Genomic DNA, 16,639 nt, shown 5'->3' with positions numbered 1-16,639 from the left:
TGAATTCACCTCAGTTTCACTGCACTGCATTCATCAGCGCTGTGCTGGACTGTGTGTACTGTGCAGTGAAGCATCCCCAAAACGTGACGGGATGGTTTTGTGAAAAGGAACCTTCCGTTTTGTGAAGGGGGCCTTCTTGACTGTCTGCACAAAGCAAAGCGTTTGACGAAACCAAGAAAAAAAAACCCATCATTCTCACTCAAGTTCTACCTCAAATGCAGGCATTGTGCAGGTGTTCATCAGGTAATGTTACCGAGATGCAAACAGAACGGTTTTCAGCAGTTTTTTCAGGCCTGTTCGATAAGTTGAGTTTTTAGTTAAATATCGGACATTTTTTCTGGTCCCTTGAAGCCCGAGTTCCACACGGTTTTATGGAAATCCTTCCTGTATAAAAAACTGGTGTACGGAATTCTGCATAAAATATATACTGGACTTTTCAGTAGGGCATACACTTATGAGAAATTCTAGATTAATTTTATTCGCAAATACAGTCTGAATTCTGAAATAATCAAGGTGAACAATGGGTACAGTTCTTTAATTATCAGATTTTTTTTTCTTTTCACTGATCCGATATTAGATATGCAAAGGCATTTTTACCTCCTTATTTGTATTTTATTCGTATTAGAAAATTTCAGTATTGGCACACTCCTACTGAGCAATGTTCACACATTGCCAGTTGTGTGCTGTTCATTGGGAGAAATGAGCAGTGGCACATATGTGTTAAATCGCCGACATAGTGTTTACCAGTCATGTGATACACACTGGACATAGCTGCAAATTTATCCCGCCAGTCATAAGCAGATCTGCAAGGGTGCATTTTCTGAGCATATAGATTTTGTTCCTTTTGGGTCGCGAATTTGTCACTACCCCTTCAGATTTGCATCATCAAGGTTCCAATGTAGCACATATGCAATAATATGAAACAAATTGCTTTATAAGCAATGCATACAGCAAAGCATAAAATAGAACATCATTGCGGCAATCTGGGTTGTGCTTTTTCTACATGTTGCACTGGGACTGTGTCAGCTTCCTGGCAAGTGTAATGCCCCGGCTAAGATTAACGGGGGAGGGGATGCATCATAGGAGCTAAAGAACGAAAGGGGTGGAGGTAAAGCGTAGCAAGGTGTAAGCATAGCGTAGAGAGGGGAGGACACAGCAGCATTCATGTGCCTTACGCTACATTCATTGGTTTCGGGTTACCGTACCATGCACACAGCTCTTGTCATATGCCTCACCACGCACCCACGCACCTACGCACCCCTCGCAAACGCACCCTTCATTTCCTTCTAGTGCGGCACACATTCAGTTGCGATCATGTGACCATCCCATGAATGCGGCACACATTCAGTTGCGATCATGTGACCATCCCATGAGTGCAGCCCATGCTTTGTATCTCACACCCTTTGTCATCATTGATTGGATGGAAGGTTATAAGGTGCCACCAGGTGCTTCTAAATTCTAATACATGAGATGAGTGCCGCTAAATCTTTTCTTCAAGAAAAAAGCAGCCTCTACGGCTCTCCCTTGCACTCTAAATTCATGTGTACTTCCGAAAAGGACAAGTAATATATTCGATTTGATTCACACTGGACTTTCACTATTCGAACTATTCGCGGGTAATTCGAATAGTGAAAGTGCAGTTAGTGAACGTTGTAAACTTCCAGAAATTACAAATTTCTAGTTGATCTAAATGGTAGAAAAACATTACAACACCTGCAAATGACCTGGCTTGCTTTTTTTGTTGAAGAATCAACTGCCAGAATGCAACAAAAGCCTGCGCAGTAATGATCTGGTGGCCATCTTGAGTTGCCGGCGTGGCTTCTATGCTCTTGCGGGGCGGAAAATGAAGTGAAGCGCCATGTGGCATGTCAGTGTATCTAGCCACAATAGAGTCAACAAGTGGTTGAGAGCTAAACTGGAGCCAGTCATCTTGTTTTAAATCAACGTATGCATGCACACGAAAGCAACCCGGCTTGCGGAGAACAGCCTATGGTGGTGAGGTTGTGGGCTGTATGCACGGCTGCAGTTTTTTCATGGCGACCGCTTTGATCGTTCTCAATTTTCACGAGAACCCACGAACTCTGCATCTTAGTCAACAGAAAACGCACAGAGAACACAACAGAGAAAAAATGTACAACAGAAGCGTTGGATTCAAAGCCAGTCCACGCAACCACTGTCCATCAATGGAGGGACTGTTCTGGGACACCTGATATTGTGGTTTCTTTCTCACACCAGTGATCTCTGTCTACAGGCACTGCAAGGGAGTGTGAAAGGAATGATTCCGCTAGCATTGCTGCTTTTCCCTCTGTTTCGCATGCTGTCCTATTGCTTTTTATTTTAGCCTTCCTTTGCCTATGATCGACTGCTGATGTCACTCCTACAGTAACGACCGCATTTTACAATGCCTCATGGCAGCATTTGGTAAAACTGCCTTTTCATTGTGAGAAGCAAGTCACAGTGTGATATCGGACCTTTTAACTGGTGAAACAATTGTTATCAGATAATTGTAATTTACTGCATGATTGCTGCTTTCTTATTTTATGTAATAGGCCATACAGGTACATATAGCAAATTTTGCTGATTAAGAGTAAAAACAATTCTTTTTACAGTATTTTCTTTTTGTAGCTGTATATTGTAAAAAAAAAAAGACATCTTTTATTTTTGGCATTCAATATATTGAAAAATATGTTGTTTGTAACCGACCAGATTTGTTTTTTTTTTTTATTATTTGCTTTGCATCCACACATTTCTTCTTCAAACAGCTGAAAAGCACCTATAAAAAATTTGATATTTTCTGGCCACGGTTTGCAGAAGATTTCACATGTAATTTTACTTGGCAGTACTCAAAATATAGTTGCTTCAATTTACGCTGAGGTTTTAATTTTGGACTTTGATTTGCACGCAAAATTTTGTCATTCGCACATCTCTAGTACTAGTATGAGTTCTTGTTCTATGTACTTTCATTTCCTAATGTAGGGCACATTGCAAAATTTGTGCTCATAATATGCCAAATTGCACCAATGCCTCACCATTTAAGGGATGAGGCATTGAAGTATTTTTTTTTTTTTTCATGTAAGTGTAAGCAGGCCACAGTACACTCAGAAAAAGTTTCGTTTTGCTTGTTTTCTTTGGCATCCTTTTGGTGCTTTTGTCTTTTTTTTTCTTTTGCAGGCACAGTTTGTTTGGCACTATAATATAACATACCTGATTTTGCCTTGAACAATGCATTGTAGGTTATTGTATGTGCCCAATATTTTTCTCAAGAGGTTTTAATGATGTATAGGTTGTGTTGGGCATCTTCAGTGATGGGTATAAGTTTTTATTCTTTTTCTTTGTTGCTGAATGTAACTGTAGATTTAGTAACTGAAGTGGTTTTGGAGGGTTTTGTGATATCAATGGGAGCTTGAGGATATTTGCTAACAGTAAAGGGTTTTCAAAACAGTACAGCAAAATTCATTCTCCTTGGGACGTTAAAGCGTAAAGCCCAAGCCAACCAAAACCTGAATATTTTTATGGAAAAAACATATGGTCCAAGCCAACTAATTCTGGAAAAAAAAATGTAGCTGTTGAATGAAGCACAAAGGCATTTATTGGTAATTTGATTTTATAAAATGTTGATTAGCATTTCTTGACACAAGGTGAAAACATCTTTTTTTCTCGCAGAATTCAGTGCTCACTTGCACTGCGCATTGCCTTAATGGAACATGTCTGGTTAATCGATGGCAATGGCAAGAGTGCAGCTGAAATCTTCCCAATTATTCTTGGATGCTTCTCCCCTTGCACGAGTGCTGTTTGGAATGAAGCTGCTGCTGCAGTTTACTGTAGCAGTATTTTTGGTCTTCATCAGTATAGTTCTCAAATGGTTTGTCCCTTTGCCCTTAGGCATAGCAAAGAAGCAGCTATATATCTCTTAATGTAATGTGACTGCATAAACAACCAGCTCGTATGTTGGCACATTGTTTTTTGTTTGTTATGATTTGCCACTTGGCATCTAAGAACTGCAGAGAAGCCACAATGGCAGGTAACAGCGGCCGCATTTCAGCGCTTCATGTCGTGTGCTTTCATATTTGGCCCAAGAGTACATTTAAACAAATGCTGTTGGCCATTGTGGAAAGTCGGCTCAACAAGCTTTTAAACTCATATTTTTGATGTTAAATATTTTCTAACCACACTTCCAATTATAAACATATAAAAATGGGATTCACCTTTGAGGTTGACGAGCTTCAGTTTTGCAGTATTATATTGCACCTTAATGTAAAGATAAACAAGTTGATAAATAATTATAGGCAATTAATTGTCTAATCGTCAAGCTTTATTGTGTGGTTGTTATCTGCCCTTATGTAAAACTCACCTGCAAAGACTGCACAGACGTGTCTCTCGTAGTTTTTAAAATACAAGTTTGTCAGCAGATAGAAAAATGACCTTGTATATACTGCCCACTCAATGTTACTTGTTCAAGTGCCTTAGCTTTACATATAGTGTGCCGTGTGTTGATAACTTTAGGGTATTGAACTGTACGAAGTTCTGTGCCACATGTTCTGTCTACGATTGATTGAGATGTTAGCAGGTTTGAAATTTGTACTGGCTTTCTGGTAACATGCATGGCATGTTAATGAATGTTATCAGTCTTTCAGATGTTATGGTTTCTAGGGTTGCAGGTAATTCTGAAAGTGGTAGTACCAGCTTGTAATCAGGTTAGCATTCGCCTGTGCCAGTGCTGCCGTCTTTGTTTAACAGGAATTATGTAGAAGGGCCATCCCAATTTGCATCCCTTTTGAAAGCATCCCGTTTGGCCAATTAGGCATTGATGAAAGGGACGAAAGTGAGGATGTGGGCTCAGGTTACTGAGCTCTACCGTGGCTTTGTCATTCGTGGCAGCACAGTTTAAATACGAGACGTGACTTCTTGTTGACTGCCAGAGGAATGAAAGGCCGTGTTATAGCATTCAATAATGCAATGTTTCATCTGCGCAACAGCAGTATGTCTATTGGCAGTTAAGGAAGATGTTTATATGCCTATGGTTGTCCCTGTGCCACCATGCAAGTGAGTGATGGTGCCACGGCTGCGTTCTGCTATACCAGTGAAATGTAGGAGCCCTTCTGTGGGCACAGCATGGCAATTTCAGTGCTGCAGTTTCAACAAGGCATCGATTGATGTGTGCAAAACAATTGAGGATCTTGCTTTGTTAGCAAAGTCCTTTGAAACGCTTGCTGAATTTTTTTCAAGTACTCTTTTTTTAATGTTCACTTTGTTTTATTTTTTATTTTTTACTTTCTTGCATATAATGCTATCTGTGCTGTAGTGAAAGTGGGCAGTGAAGTCACTTTAGGCAGTTTTTAAGCTTCCACAGGGATGTTGTCAGTGAAGTGTGTGTAAGCGTGTTTATGTCAGGATGTATGTCATGCAGGTGCGCAAACAGTTTGAGAAGGACCCAGCCTTTATAAACCTGAGCTTAGAGTCCGAGCGTATGCGGATCTTCAAGGAGTACCAGCTGACATTGGAGGCAAGTGTCACCTTGTTTGATGCAGCCAAGTGTGTTGAATTGCTGTGGGACATCAGAGATTACCAGAGCTAATGGCCAGGACGTTATAGAATGCTGAACTGAGCACAGGTGCTTATTGAGAGGTTTGCTTGTAGCAGTCAGTTGGTAATTGTATGAGTTTGTATGAGGACATTGCTACTTGTCATGACCAGATACAGACTTTCGTAATTAGTATTGTATGCTTATCTGTAATGAACTCTTCTCAAGCTTGCATGCATGATCTGTTTTATCCAAGAACCTAAGTATGTATACATTGTTAGGTTGAATCTTGTTTATTTTTTCTTATGCTGCCGTCAGACCAAGTGTGAAACGCCATTTAAGAAAATATCCTAGTGATCATTCTATAATTCAGTACTTATACCAATCTGACAAAAGCAGTTGGTATATTTTAAGCATGCAAACTCATTGAAATTTTAGGATGACGGCATTAAAGGCCCCATTTTCTAAAAAAATCCAAAATGTGGCTTTGGCATTTTATCAGTTTTGGGCAAAAAGCTATTAGCATTCATCTGCCAAGTGGCAGTTGGCAGGCGACATGGCAATGCACTGATTGTTTGGCAAATTGTGTGATGTCACAAGACAGCATTGTTCACGCCGTATTGTCTTGTGGTATCACACAATCCAAGCTATCCAAGTTGATCCAGGTTGGCAGCTCCTCCAACTTGGATAGCTCCTTTGAGATGGGGTGATGAGATAGGAACTGAACCCTCGGAGACCTTTGGATCCCGAATCTGACGCACTACTCTTAGGCCACACAGGCATATATGTATGGATTGATTTGTATCTATGTCAAGTGGGGTTTCACGTGACATGGTAGCACATGCTAATGCGCTTGTGCGAGATAATAGAGGCACAAATTAAGGGATTAGTGATTAAATGAGTAGCAAAGTGCATGTAATGAGCAAGGATCCATAAGGGGAGCAGCAGACAGGAGCCGTTAATGCTGTTGAGTCATGCCCTTGAGGCCGACGCTTAAGTGTCCTCCCAGTTTTTTTAAACTGCGTATTATTCCTCTAATCATTTCTGAGGTAGTAATTTCCACCTTGGAATGCCAGGGATTCAGTTAACATATGATTGTAAAAGGTTCGTAACCATATGCAAGGTAACAAAATATGGTTTTCGATTAATGACTTATCTTTACTGAGAGCCTTTCTGAAGGCACTTTTTGTGGCAGGTTGGCCAAGAATGTCTGTAGAGTGCCTCATAGTATGCTTTGCAATGCATGTGCTACAGAGTTGAGTAAATGGACTTAAATCAAAGGTCGTCGTGTTTTAGGAGGCCTGCAGCCACCACCATAGCCGATCCAAAAAGCATGGCAAGAAGGCCAAGAAAAACAAGAAGCGCTCCAGGTCTCGCTCGGTATGTGCTGCACAGTGGGTGTAGAGCTCTGTGTATTGCTTTCTTCCTTGTTGCATATATGCCACGATGGTGTCTCATGTGTTCACATTTTACTACAGGAGAGTGACTCGGATAGCTCTTCTAAATACCGGAGTAGCCGAAAAAAGAAGCGGTCTCGTTCTGAGTCAGATGAATCAGAGTCTGACAGTGGTAAGTGTCCAGACATCGGCCACTTGAAAGGATGACGTCATTGTAGAACAAAAATGTGCTGGTTGAAAATTAGCATTGCGTTAGGTGCCTTATCTCAGCTTCCCTGCACTGCTACTTGTGACGTTTTTATTGTTGCATATAATGATTTGTTTGTAATTTCTGCAAAAGTTTTTCGTTTGATGCCATGGCCATTCTTTAATGTGACGCAGTGTTTTGTATCACAGAAAATACACATCACCACAATGTTATTCGTAATTCTACTTTTTTTTAAAAATCTGACTAGAAGGACAGAAGTTGGGCTGACTAAAGTCAGCATTGACACCTTACACTTATTTTCTGCCCAGCTGCTGCATTTGGATGGAATTTATCATCTTTTGTGAATGAAGTATTTCCAAATAAGTTCTCGGTTTTTCCTGTCAGTGTCAAATTTTTAAAAACTCTTTTGTTTAGCTCTTAATTTTCAGCCGGACTAGTATCAACAGCAGATGCTTTTCTGTTTGTTACCAGCTTTATCTCTGCATTGCTGACATGTATTTTATTGTAAACATGTTCAATGCTTCTTTTTTTTTTTTTTTTTTTTCAGACTACTCAGCTAAACGTAAGAAGAAGGACCGCAAAAAGAAAAGACGAAGTAGCGTAAGTTAGACCTTAGAATTGGAGCTCTTGACATATCTTTGGACTAGTAACAGCACCTGCTCCATAACCATGCATCACCAACACTGGACTAAATACGGGGCCACGGAGTAAAAGAATCCCGCTGATTAATGAAGATGTGTGGCCACTTTCATGCAGTGTGTGTGCTGTACTTCATGGTGTACAGCTGTGTATTCCTAAGAATCTAGTCTGCTGCTGAACAGGCACTTTGTGTGTGTGTGTATGACTGCGGCTGTGACTGTGCAGATAATGTGCAACCATTGCGGGTTCATTCATCTGAGAAATTGTGAACTGAGCTTGCCCATCGACTCGCTACAACTTATAACGGTTCTGACCAGAGCACATGTTTGTTTAGCATTCTTTATCGGTATCAACCTGACAGCTTACTGCAAGGCAGAGGCCCTCAGCCCTTCAGTTAGCGCTGTCCTGTTGCAGCTGCAACCATCCCTGTAAATTTTAATGTGAATGCATTTCATTGCTCATGACAGGCATGGACAGAGCCTGTCATCAAATCTGTCTTTAAATGTGTCATCAGATGGTTTTCGCAAGTGTCATCAAATGACACTTGCGAAAAAAAAAATTGTGTCACCACCAGGAATCGAGCCACCATCCTTCTACTCCTCAGCTGAGCGTGCAAACGACGACGCTACGCTGACTGCCTGAGAACATGTTTGTAATTCCCCTTCTCTAGCGCAAAGATGCTGGAGGGTGCTGAGGTAAAGGACAGCAGGGGCTGTAAGAAAAAAGAAAAGCAATATTTTTGTAAACCTGTTCGAGAGTTTAGGTTGTGGTAGGCAATGACAGCATTTTGAAACCTGTGCAAGCACAATTCAAAACAAAATAAAGACAAGGAAAATTCTATTGGATACATTGCATCATCTACGAGGTTGACAGAAAACACCACAGCACAGCAGTCTCATCCGGCAGGGATCGGGAAATGAGCCTCAAATTACCCTTGATTTATAGCGCAAAAATGCATGTCATACACAGCAAAGGCATAAAGAAATAAAAGGCAGCAATAAGAAAAATGCCTTCACATTATTGCACAAGGGCTCCCAAAATGTTACTTACAGGAATATTCTAATGCAAGAAGTCAACTTTGAAAGCTTTGCATGGAGCCTATAATTTACAAGAAATTTTTAAAAAGTTCTCCTGACTACCTCTCGCAGCAGATATGGGTGACACATCCTCGTGCACACTGTGCACAAAGCTTCCCTATGATGTCATCATGTCTTGCTGTGCAATTGCTGATTGGACGCTCCTAAGTTACATGCGCGGGATAGTGCGTGGTGGGATGCCTTCGTAACTTGTTTTCTTATATTTTTGCGCTCCGGCATGGGCTGATTTGAAGGAGAGAGGAAGAGCATCCTTTTCTATTGCCCATATCTTCAGTGCTAATGAAGGCTTAAATATTTTTTCATTGCGGAGACGATAGATGGGATACCTTTTTGCTAATGCCCATTATCTAGTTTTAGTAAACTGCTTTTTATGGGCTGTTTAAGTGCTCTTCTTGAATTTTTATAATTTCATCTGCCCACCAAATTTTCTGGTGCCTACTGCTACACATGCCTTCCCTTGGAATCCAGGCAGTTACCCTTAGCTACCGTCGGTTATCCTTCGTTCGCATCACATGACCTGTCTATGACCATTTCTTCTTCTTGCTTTCTACAGGGATGTCAGACTCACATTTATTTTGTAATACACTCTGCTACCTTCCTGTCTTTTAAAGTTAACACCCATCATTTTTATTTCCAAAGCTTGCAGCGCTTTTTCTCGATTTAAGTTGAACCCATTTCCTCAGCTTTCACGTTTCTGCCTTATAGATAACTGTAGCAGGTGTGCAACAATTGCAACAACTGCGCCATTTTGATACAGCTCTATATTTTGATACAGCTCTAGGGTCTTTTAATGAGTGTAGCTTTAGTTTTTTTATGCGGCTCTTAGAAAGTTTTTCAGTATTTCGCTGGACCATTCATGTACAGCAAGGTTGTTTTTATGTTCTTATCGATAGACTCACTTTTCCGTTGTAAGATGGTGCAGGAGTTGCGTCAGTTATGGCTTCTGTATTAGTGCTAATATAATTTGAGGTGGTACATGTGAAATTAATTTCGGGCGCCAGCAGGTAGGGATACGCGCAGCAGCATTGAATTCCATAATCCGTAGTGGAGCGCAAGACTGCCAAAATTAACATTTATGGATGCTGGAACGTCGAAATACTATAAAGTTTGCTCTGTGCACGAAATGTATAGCCTAATATCCTGAGCCATTTCCTATCTGCCCTTAATCAAAATATTGTGTCTAAAAACACCGAGTCATCACCAGTCCATAGAAAGCGTAAACCATGGGCTGAAGACACGCTCGCTTGTCAGTTTTCTCTGCTTACATTACAACTTGCTTGCTTATCTGCATTCAGCATTTGCCCTTTCGATTTTTGGTTGCTGTTTTTATTTTTGTCTTTTTTCTGTGTCTGCTTTTGAATCAACATTTTGTTTATTTTGTTTTTGTACTGGGCTCGCTTTTGGCCACAGGCTGACAGTAAAACATTGTTTTATGAGTCTTGCAAGCAAGATAAGATCCTGTGATAAGAAACCTGTGCCACACCTGAACCTGCTTTTACAGTTCCATCAACATGCAGAATTTTTTTATTCTGTGGAGAATTGCATGTAATTGGGATTTGAACTATGCTCCTCTTTGACTTGACGTGAATGCTTTAAGTTCATGCCATAGCTGCATTTTCATTAGGTGATCGTTAAGTTGAGCATTAGCTGGTCACTAAGTTAATTTATTCTCTGTGGTAAGGCATGACTGTTTGACTCTGCTGTCTCTTGGAACAATGCATGCAAGCATTGTGGTATCTACTTTCGAAAACCCGTCGTGGCTGGAACTACTAGCCACAGGTGAGTATTGTCATCATTGTACCTTGTGCTACGTTCTAAAATACATCCTTTGGACTATGTACAGAGCTGTTGTCACACTTTCAGTTTTGTTTTCATTGGAGGTGATATCTTTTGAAAATTGGGAGCTGGACTTAGTAGTGTTTTGTGCACAGCCCTGATTCACATGTTCCTGAAATCACACAGTTGGTGTCAATATGGACTTGCTGCATTATTGCCATTGGCAGGTTGCATTCATTCACATGCGGCCTGTGTGTTTTGGGTTCATGTTTGCGGTCTCGGTGAATACACAGTGTTTTGGCATGACAATCATGCCTCAGTATCTGTAGGGGACATAATTACACTACGTGTTTAGAATGTCATCATCATCATCATCAGCCTGATTATACCCACTGCAGGGCGAAGGCCTCTCCCATATTTCTCCACTTAACCCGGTTCTGTGCTAGCTGCATCCACTTGACCCCTGCGAACTTCTTAATCTCATCCGCCCACCTAACTTTCTGCCGCCCCCTGCTACGCTTTCCTTCCCTTGGAATCCAGTTTGTTACCCTCAGCGACCATCGGTTATCCTCTCTTCGCACTACATGTCCTGCCCATGTCCATTTCTTCTTCTTAATTTCTACTAGAATGTCGGTAACTTGAGTTATTTCTCTGACCCACTCTGCACGCTTTCTATCTCTTAATGTTACCCCTACCATTTTTCGTTCCATAGCCCTCTGGGTTGTCCTCAACTTAAGTAGGACTCTCTTGGTTAGCCTCCACGTTCCAGCCCCATAGGTGAGTACAGGCAAAATGCAACTGTTGTATACTTTCCTCTTGAGCGATACCGGTAAGCTGCTAGCCATAATCTGCGAGTGCTTGCCAAATGCGCTCCATCCCAATCGTATTCTTCTTGTTATTTCCTTTTCGTGGTCTGGATCTGCAGTTACTACCTGTTCTAAGTAGACATAATCGTCTACTACTTCCAGTATTTCGCTACCTAATGTAAACTGCTGTTCCTTCCCGAGGCTGTTGAACATTACCTTAGTCTTCTGCATATTGATTTTCAAGCCTACCTTTCTACTTTTCCTGTCTAGGTCATCAATCATTATTTGCAGTTCATCCCCCGAGTTGCTTAGCAAGGCAATGTCATCAGCAAATCGCAGATTACTGAGGTATTCTCCATCTACCCTTATCCCTAACTGCTCCCATTCCAAGTCTCTGAATACTTGCTCTAAACAAGCTGTGAATAGTACTGGGGAGATTGTGTCTCCTTGCCTAACACCTTTCTTTATGGGAATTTTGTTACTTTCTTTATGCAGAACTATGGTTGCTGTGCAGCCACTATGTATATCTTCCAGCACTTTCACGTACGGCTCGTCTACCCCCTGATTTCGCAATGCCTGCATCACCGCCGAGGTTTCAACTGAGTCAAATGCTTTTTCCTAATCAATGAATGCTATGTATAAGGGCTGGTTATATTCCGCGCATTTTTCTATCACCTGATTGATGGTATGGATATGATCGATAGTAGAGTACCGTTTCCGAAACCCTGCTTGATCCTTTGCTTGATTGCAGTCTAAGGTTGTCCTGAATCTATTAGCGATTACCTTAGTAAATACCTTATACGTAACAGACAGTAAGCTGATTGGTCTGTAATTTTTAAGGTCCTTAGAGTCCCCTTTCTTGTGAATGAGGATAATGTTTGCATTCTTCCATGGTTCCGGTACCGTCGATGACACCAGGCACTGCGTATACAGGGTGGCCAGTTTTTCTAGCACGATATCACCCCCGTCCTTCAGCAAATCTGTAGTTATCTGATCCTCTCCAGCTGATTTCCCCCTTTTCATAGTTCCTAGTGCTTTCTTGACCTCGTCCTTCGTCACTGGTGGAACGTCTGACTGTTTTTCCCTACCGCCAATCTCATTACGGTCCTGACTACTTTGGCTACTGTAGAGAATGTGACCGGTTCTAAACCTGCTTGGCCTGCTTCTCCTCCGCCGTTGCTGCTCGCCACCTATGCTGGGTCTGTGCAAATCTGTTGATACTCGCATTTCAGTAACATTTCCTTGCTCGCCCTCTCTTTTTGTGGCGATTTTCTACTCTGGTAGACATACGGCGCTGGTTCTGGCTCCTGACACACAAAGCTGTCTAGGCATATCTACACGTAACCAAGCGCAGCTGCCAAGAGGCACCGAGCCCGCCATCATTACTTGGCCATGCCATGTGACCAGAGCACTTGGCAGCTGCCAGCACATCTGCCAACTCTGCCACGTCGCATGTCTCATGACGTGACATACCCCGTTGACCAGTGCTTGGTCATGTCATGAGGTCTTGCGACAGCACATACTGTGTTGACTTGTCAGCAAATTTTATGACGGATCTTAGGTTTTTTACGCAGTAGCGTTATAAGGTCTATTCTCCTTAATATCCAGTGTCGACATATTTCTGGCAGGCGGCAGTTGGCAGGCGATATAGCAGTGCACTGACTGGTCGTCAGGTTGTGTGACATCACAAGACCACATGACATGGCCAACTTGACGGGCACTGCCAACTCAGACTTTGCGTTCGATATGGGAGGGAGAAAGTGGCATCCAGCTCTTTAAGCCCCTTTGATCCCGAGTTAGACATGCTGCCTCTGGGCCAGGCAGACACTTTTGTATGGCTTCATTAAGGCGGGGGCTTTATGTCTACATTGACTGGTATTTCATATAATGCGATAGCTTATGGCTGTGAGCTAATGAGTGAGCTAGAGAAAGTAAGGAAAAGATATTTCATAGCTCTCTACAATAAATGCATTCTACTGCACCCAAGCCTTCTGGTGGGAGAAAATACCCTTGTTGAATTTTCATGTGTTCTCAATTTTTTTTCAAAGAAATCAACCTTCTAAATAAACTCTTGACATACCTCTAAAAAATGCCTTTCCTAACACACACACACACACACACACACACACACACACACACACACACACACACACACACGCACGCACGCACGCACGCACGCACGCACGCACGCACGCACGCACGCACGCACGCACGCACGCACGCACGCACGCACGCACGCACGCACGCACGCACGCACGCACGCACGCACGCACGCACGCACGCACGCACGCACGCACGCACATGTGGTGCATGATGGTCCCAATTGCCTATGTGCCATAAAATGCAATCGAGTACAAAAAATACAGATAGTAGAAGTGCAAATTGGTTGATAAAGTGATTAGCAAAGTTTATGTATTCAGACAGTGGGAGCCATTAACACTTTTACATTTACATCATATCCTTAAAGGCAGAGCTTAAGTGCTCTCATTTTTTTTTTTCATGGGGAATATTTTGATGTTATCGCATTAATATCATAAACTTCACTACAGTGTCAAGCCTGGGATTGCCAAGTTGCGTAATAGCATGCAGCCATTCACTTTACTCGACCTGACAACAGTTTGATCCTAATGGGCCTTGCTTTAGGAAAGCTTTCGGCTTTCCATACCGTCATCATATTCATTTAGTTTCCTAACTGTGTGGCAAACCACCAGGCGTAAATATCATCTGTTACGGCACTTTTCAAATGCATTCATGGATAGTAAAACAACTTATGTGATTATATGATGATTTTGAAACTTTGTCATGGTTTGGTTTGTGACATACCACCACATAAGTGCCATTCTGGCCAAAGAAAAATTTTGTTGCAGTTGACTATGAATTTCTTTTCTAGGAATCCTGGGGCATATGAATGATGCCTCTTTCATACTTTTTACTTTACTGTATGGGCTGTATGGAAAGTGAGTTACTGATCACTTACAGCAAGGGCAGTAGCTGGCTGCTTAGTAAGTAGTTTGCTACACAGAACAATCCACAAAAGCTCTTCCTCACTCCCTTAGGCTTGGTCCTGCTTTGACCAAAACTACCTTTTTTTGAACACCCACTCATTGCCAACCAGCACACTTCCTGACAGGAAGCTTCGCCAGTAGTGGCAGAACACTGGGCAGTCAACTCTCATTTGACATCTTCACATAGTTTTATACGTGAGGTCATTTACACACGCAGGCTTCATCTGACTCTGAACCCGAGCATCGGGAAAAGAAGAAAACTCGCAAGTCACCACAGCCACCACCGCCAGCAGCCCCGGCTCAGCCTGCTGCCCCAGCTCCGGCAGCAGCGACAGCATCTGGCCGCAACCGCCGCAGCGGTAGTGTGCGTGAGGAAGGCGAGCTCGACCAGAAAGTGAGTAGCACTGCATGGCTGGGTGCTCGCCTCTTGACCCTTTTCTTTTTCTTTCTTTTTCTTCAAGGATAACTGAAGGTAAGCACACAAACTTGTCTGCAGTCTGACTAGCTGTTGGGGCCAGCATTACAGGTGTGAAACCACAGCTCACGGTGACCGCATTAAGTACATGCTGCAAGTGGTACCTTTTAGCTGGTTTACTTTATGGTGGGGAAAAATGGCATGGTGCGGGCAGTTCTCCTTTGATAAAGTGCACTGTGTGGTTTACTATATAAAATGACTATAAGAACCTGTGGCACCTGTACTGAGCAGAATGGTTTGACTTTGTAACTCATGATCCATGCCATATTGACAGAAAATGAACAGGCACAAGTTTTGAGGCACCTGCTTTTATGCTCCTCGTGCATGCACAGCATATTGCTGCTACTGGATGCATGGCTATTGTGCACTTGCGTGTTCTCTTCCTTATCAGAGTTTACTTTATGTGGAATATGTGAGTGCCTATAAATAATAGGCTTGTTAACGATTTAGTTTTCTCTGCATATGCTCAAAAGCTTAATGTTAAGAGAGGCGTGTGCACACCTTATTTAAATGTTGTCTGACTCTCATGCATGCTTTGGATTAGCATGGATAGCATCAGGCACACAAGAACAATCAGTGATGAGGTGTTCTTTTGTCACACCGCGTCATGTGTTGGAGAAGGCATTTATTATACCGGAAAACTGAGTTCAATTTGAAAGTCCTAGCATTATTCGCAAATGCTACCCCTTTGATTACATAATGTACTGCTGGATTTTGCAATACCTTGCTTAGCCTGTGCTCTTTCTGTGCAGCAGTGGACCTCTGACAGTGACGTCAGTGAAGAGGAACTGGAAAAACGACGCAGGCAGTTGCTTAAGCAGCTGGCCCAGCACAATTGACAATCTGGCACAAAATAAAATTCACCATTGTGCTACATTGGCCAAAGCAAGGTTGTTGGCTGCTGTGAAGATCATGGCTGTTTTGTTAACACTGGTGTGAAATTTATCACTATTTCATTATGTGTACCATTAAACTTGCTCCATCTACATAAACATGTGTTGCACTGATGCCGATTTCTTCCTTTTAACATGTACTAATGTTGATCTAAAGAATAATAGCATAGCTTTATTCCCTTCATATTGGTCTCAATTAATGCAAGAAATATTTTACATTGTAATTTTCAAGGGTGCAGAGGTTCCACAAAAAAAAAAAGGCTTAATTATTCTGTTCAAGGGGATGTGCAAAAAGATCAAATTAAACAAAATTTTTATTACAGAAGTGACTTGAAAAATGGCAACAATTAGTAGGTAGACATATGTGATTGCTACCATTTGTGTCAAGGGCCCTTGACCAAGCTTGGACATTTCAATAAATATACCGTGTAAATTGACAGTTACAATCATATTTGTAAAATATTGTGGCAGTGTGCCCCCCCAAAAATGGCAAAAATTCAAACCAAAGTCCACTTGCGCTTGCTATTGACATGACCCATCATCTCGCCCTTGGAGGTGACTGCAGACCATAAGCATGTCATTGGTGCACTATCCTGACTTACTGTTGACTGCTTTCCCTGACATTAGGTGCACTCTGTGACTACGCTCTTTCCCTTCATCGTGCACTTCTCTGCATTGCTACTACTAGTGTCTGCAGTGTTTCATTGCTCACATCTGCGAGGGCAGGGCAACACATCATCTCTTGCTCGTAGCTTCTGCTTCAGTCTTCGGGTGTTGAGGGACAGAATCGTTTGGCGCTCCGTCTAGACTTTGTGTAATCGT

At 42.1% G+C, this 16,639-nt stretch overlaps 1 protein-coding gene across 1 annotated transcript in view; it reads left to right on the top strand.

Annotated features, from left to right (window-relative positions):
• Prp40 (pre-mRNA processing factor 40) overlaps window positions 1-15,814 on the top strand; it is a 63,574-nt gene extending 47,760 nt beyond the window's left edge. Inside the window, exons 18-23 of the mRNA XM_084593139.1 lie at window positions 5,408-5,503; window positions 6,818-6,901; window positions 7,000-7,090; window positions 7,674-7,726; window positions 14,667-14,843; window positions 15,677-15,814. Of these exons, the coding sequence (XP_084449265.1) occupies window positions 5,408-5,503; window positions 6,818-6,901; window positions 7,000-7,090; window positions 7,674-7,726; window positions 14,667-14,843; window positions 15,677-15,763 (588 nt within the window). The 3' untranslated portion in view covers window positions 15,764-15,814. The remainder of the gene's footprint in view (window positions 1-5,407; window positions 5,504-6,817; window positions 6,902-6,999; window positions 7,091-7,673; window positions 7,727-14,666; window positions 14,844-15,676) is intronic.
• The last annotated feature ends 825 nt before the right edge of the window (window positions 15,815-16,639 follow it).

The sequence above is a fragment of the Amblyomma maculatum genome, chromosome 2 (assembly GCF_055883805.1).
Source record: "Amblyomma maculatum isolate TAMU_Amacu chromosome 2, ASM5588380v1, whole genome shotgun sequence".
Classification (NCBI taxonomy): domain Eukaryota; kingdom Metazoa; phylum Arthropoda; class Arachnida; order Ixodida; family Ixodidae; genus Amblyomma; species Amblyomma maculatum.
This window is presented reverse-complemented; position numbering and strand designations above follow the sequence as displayed.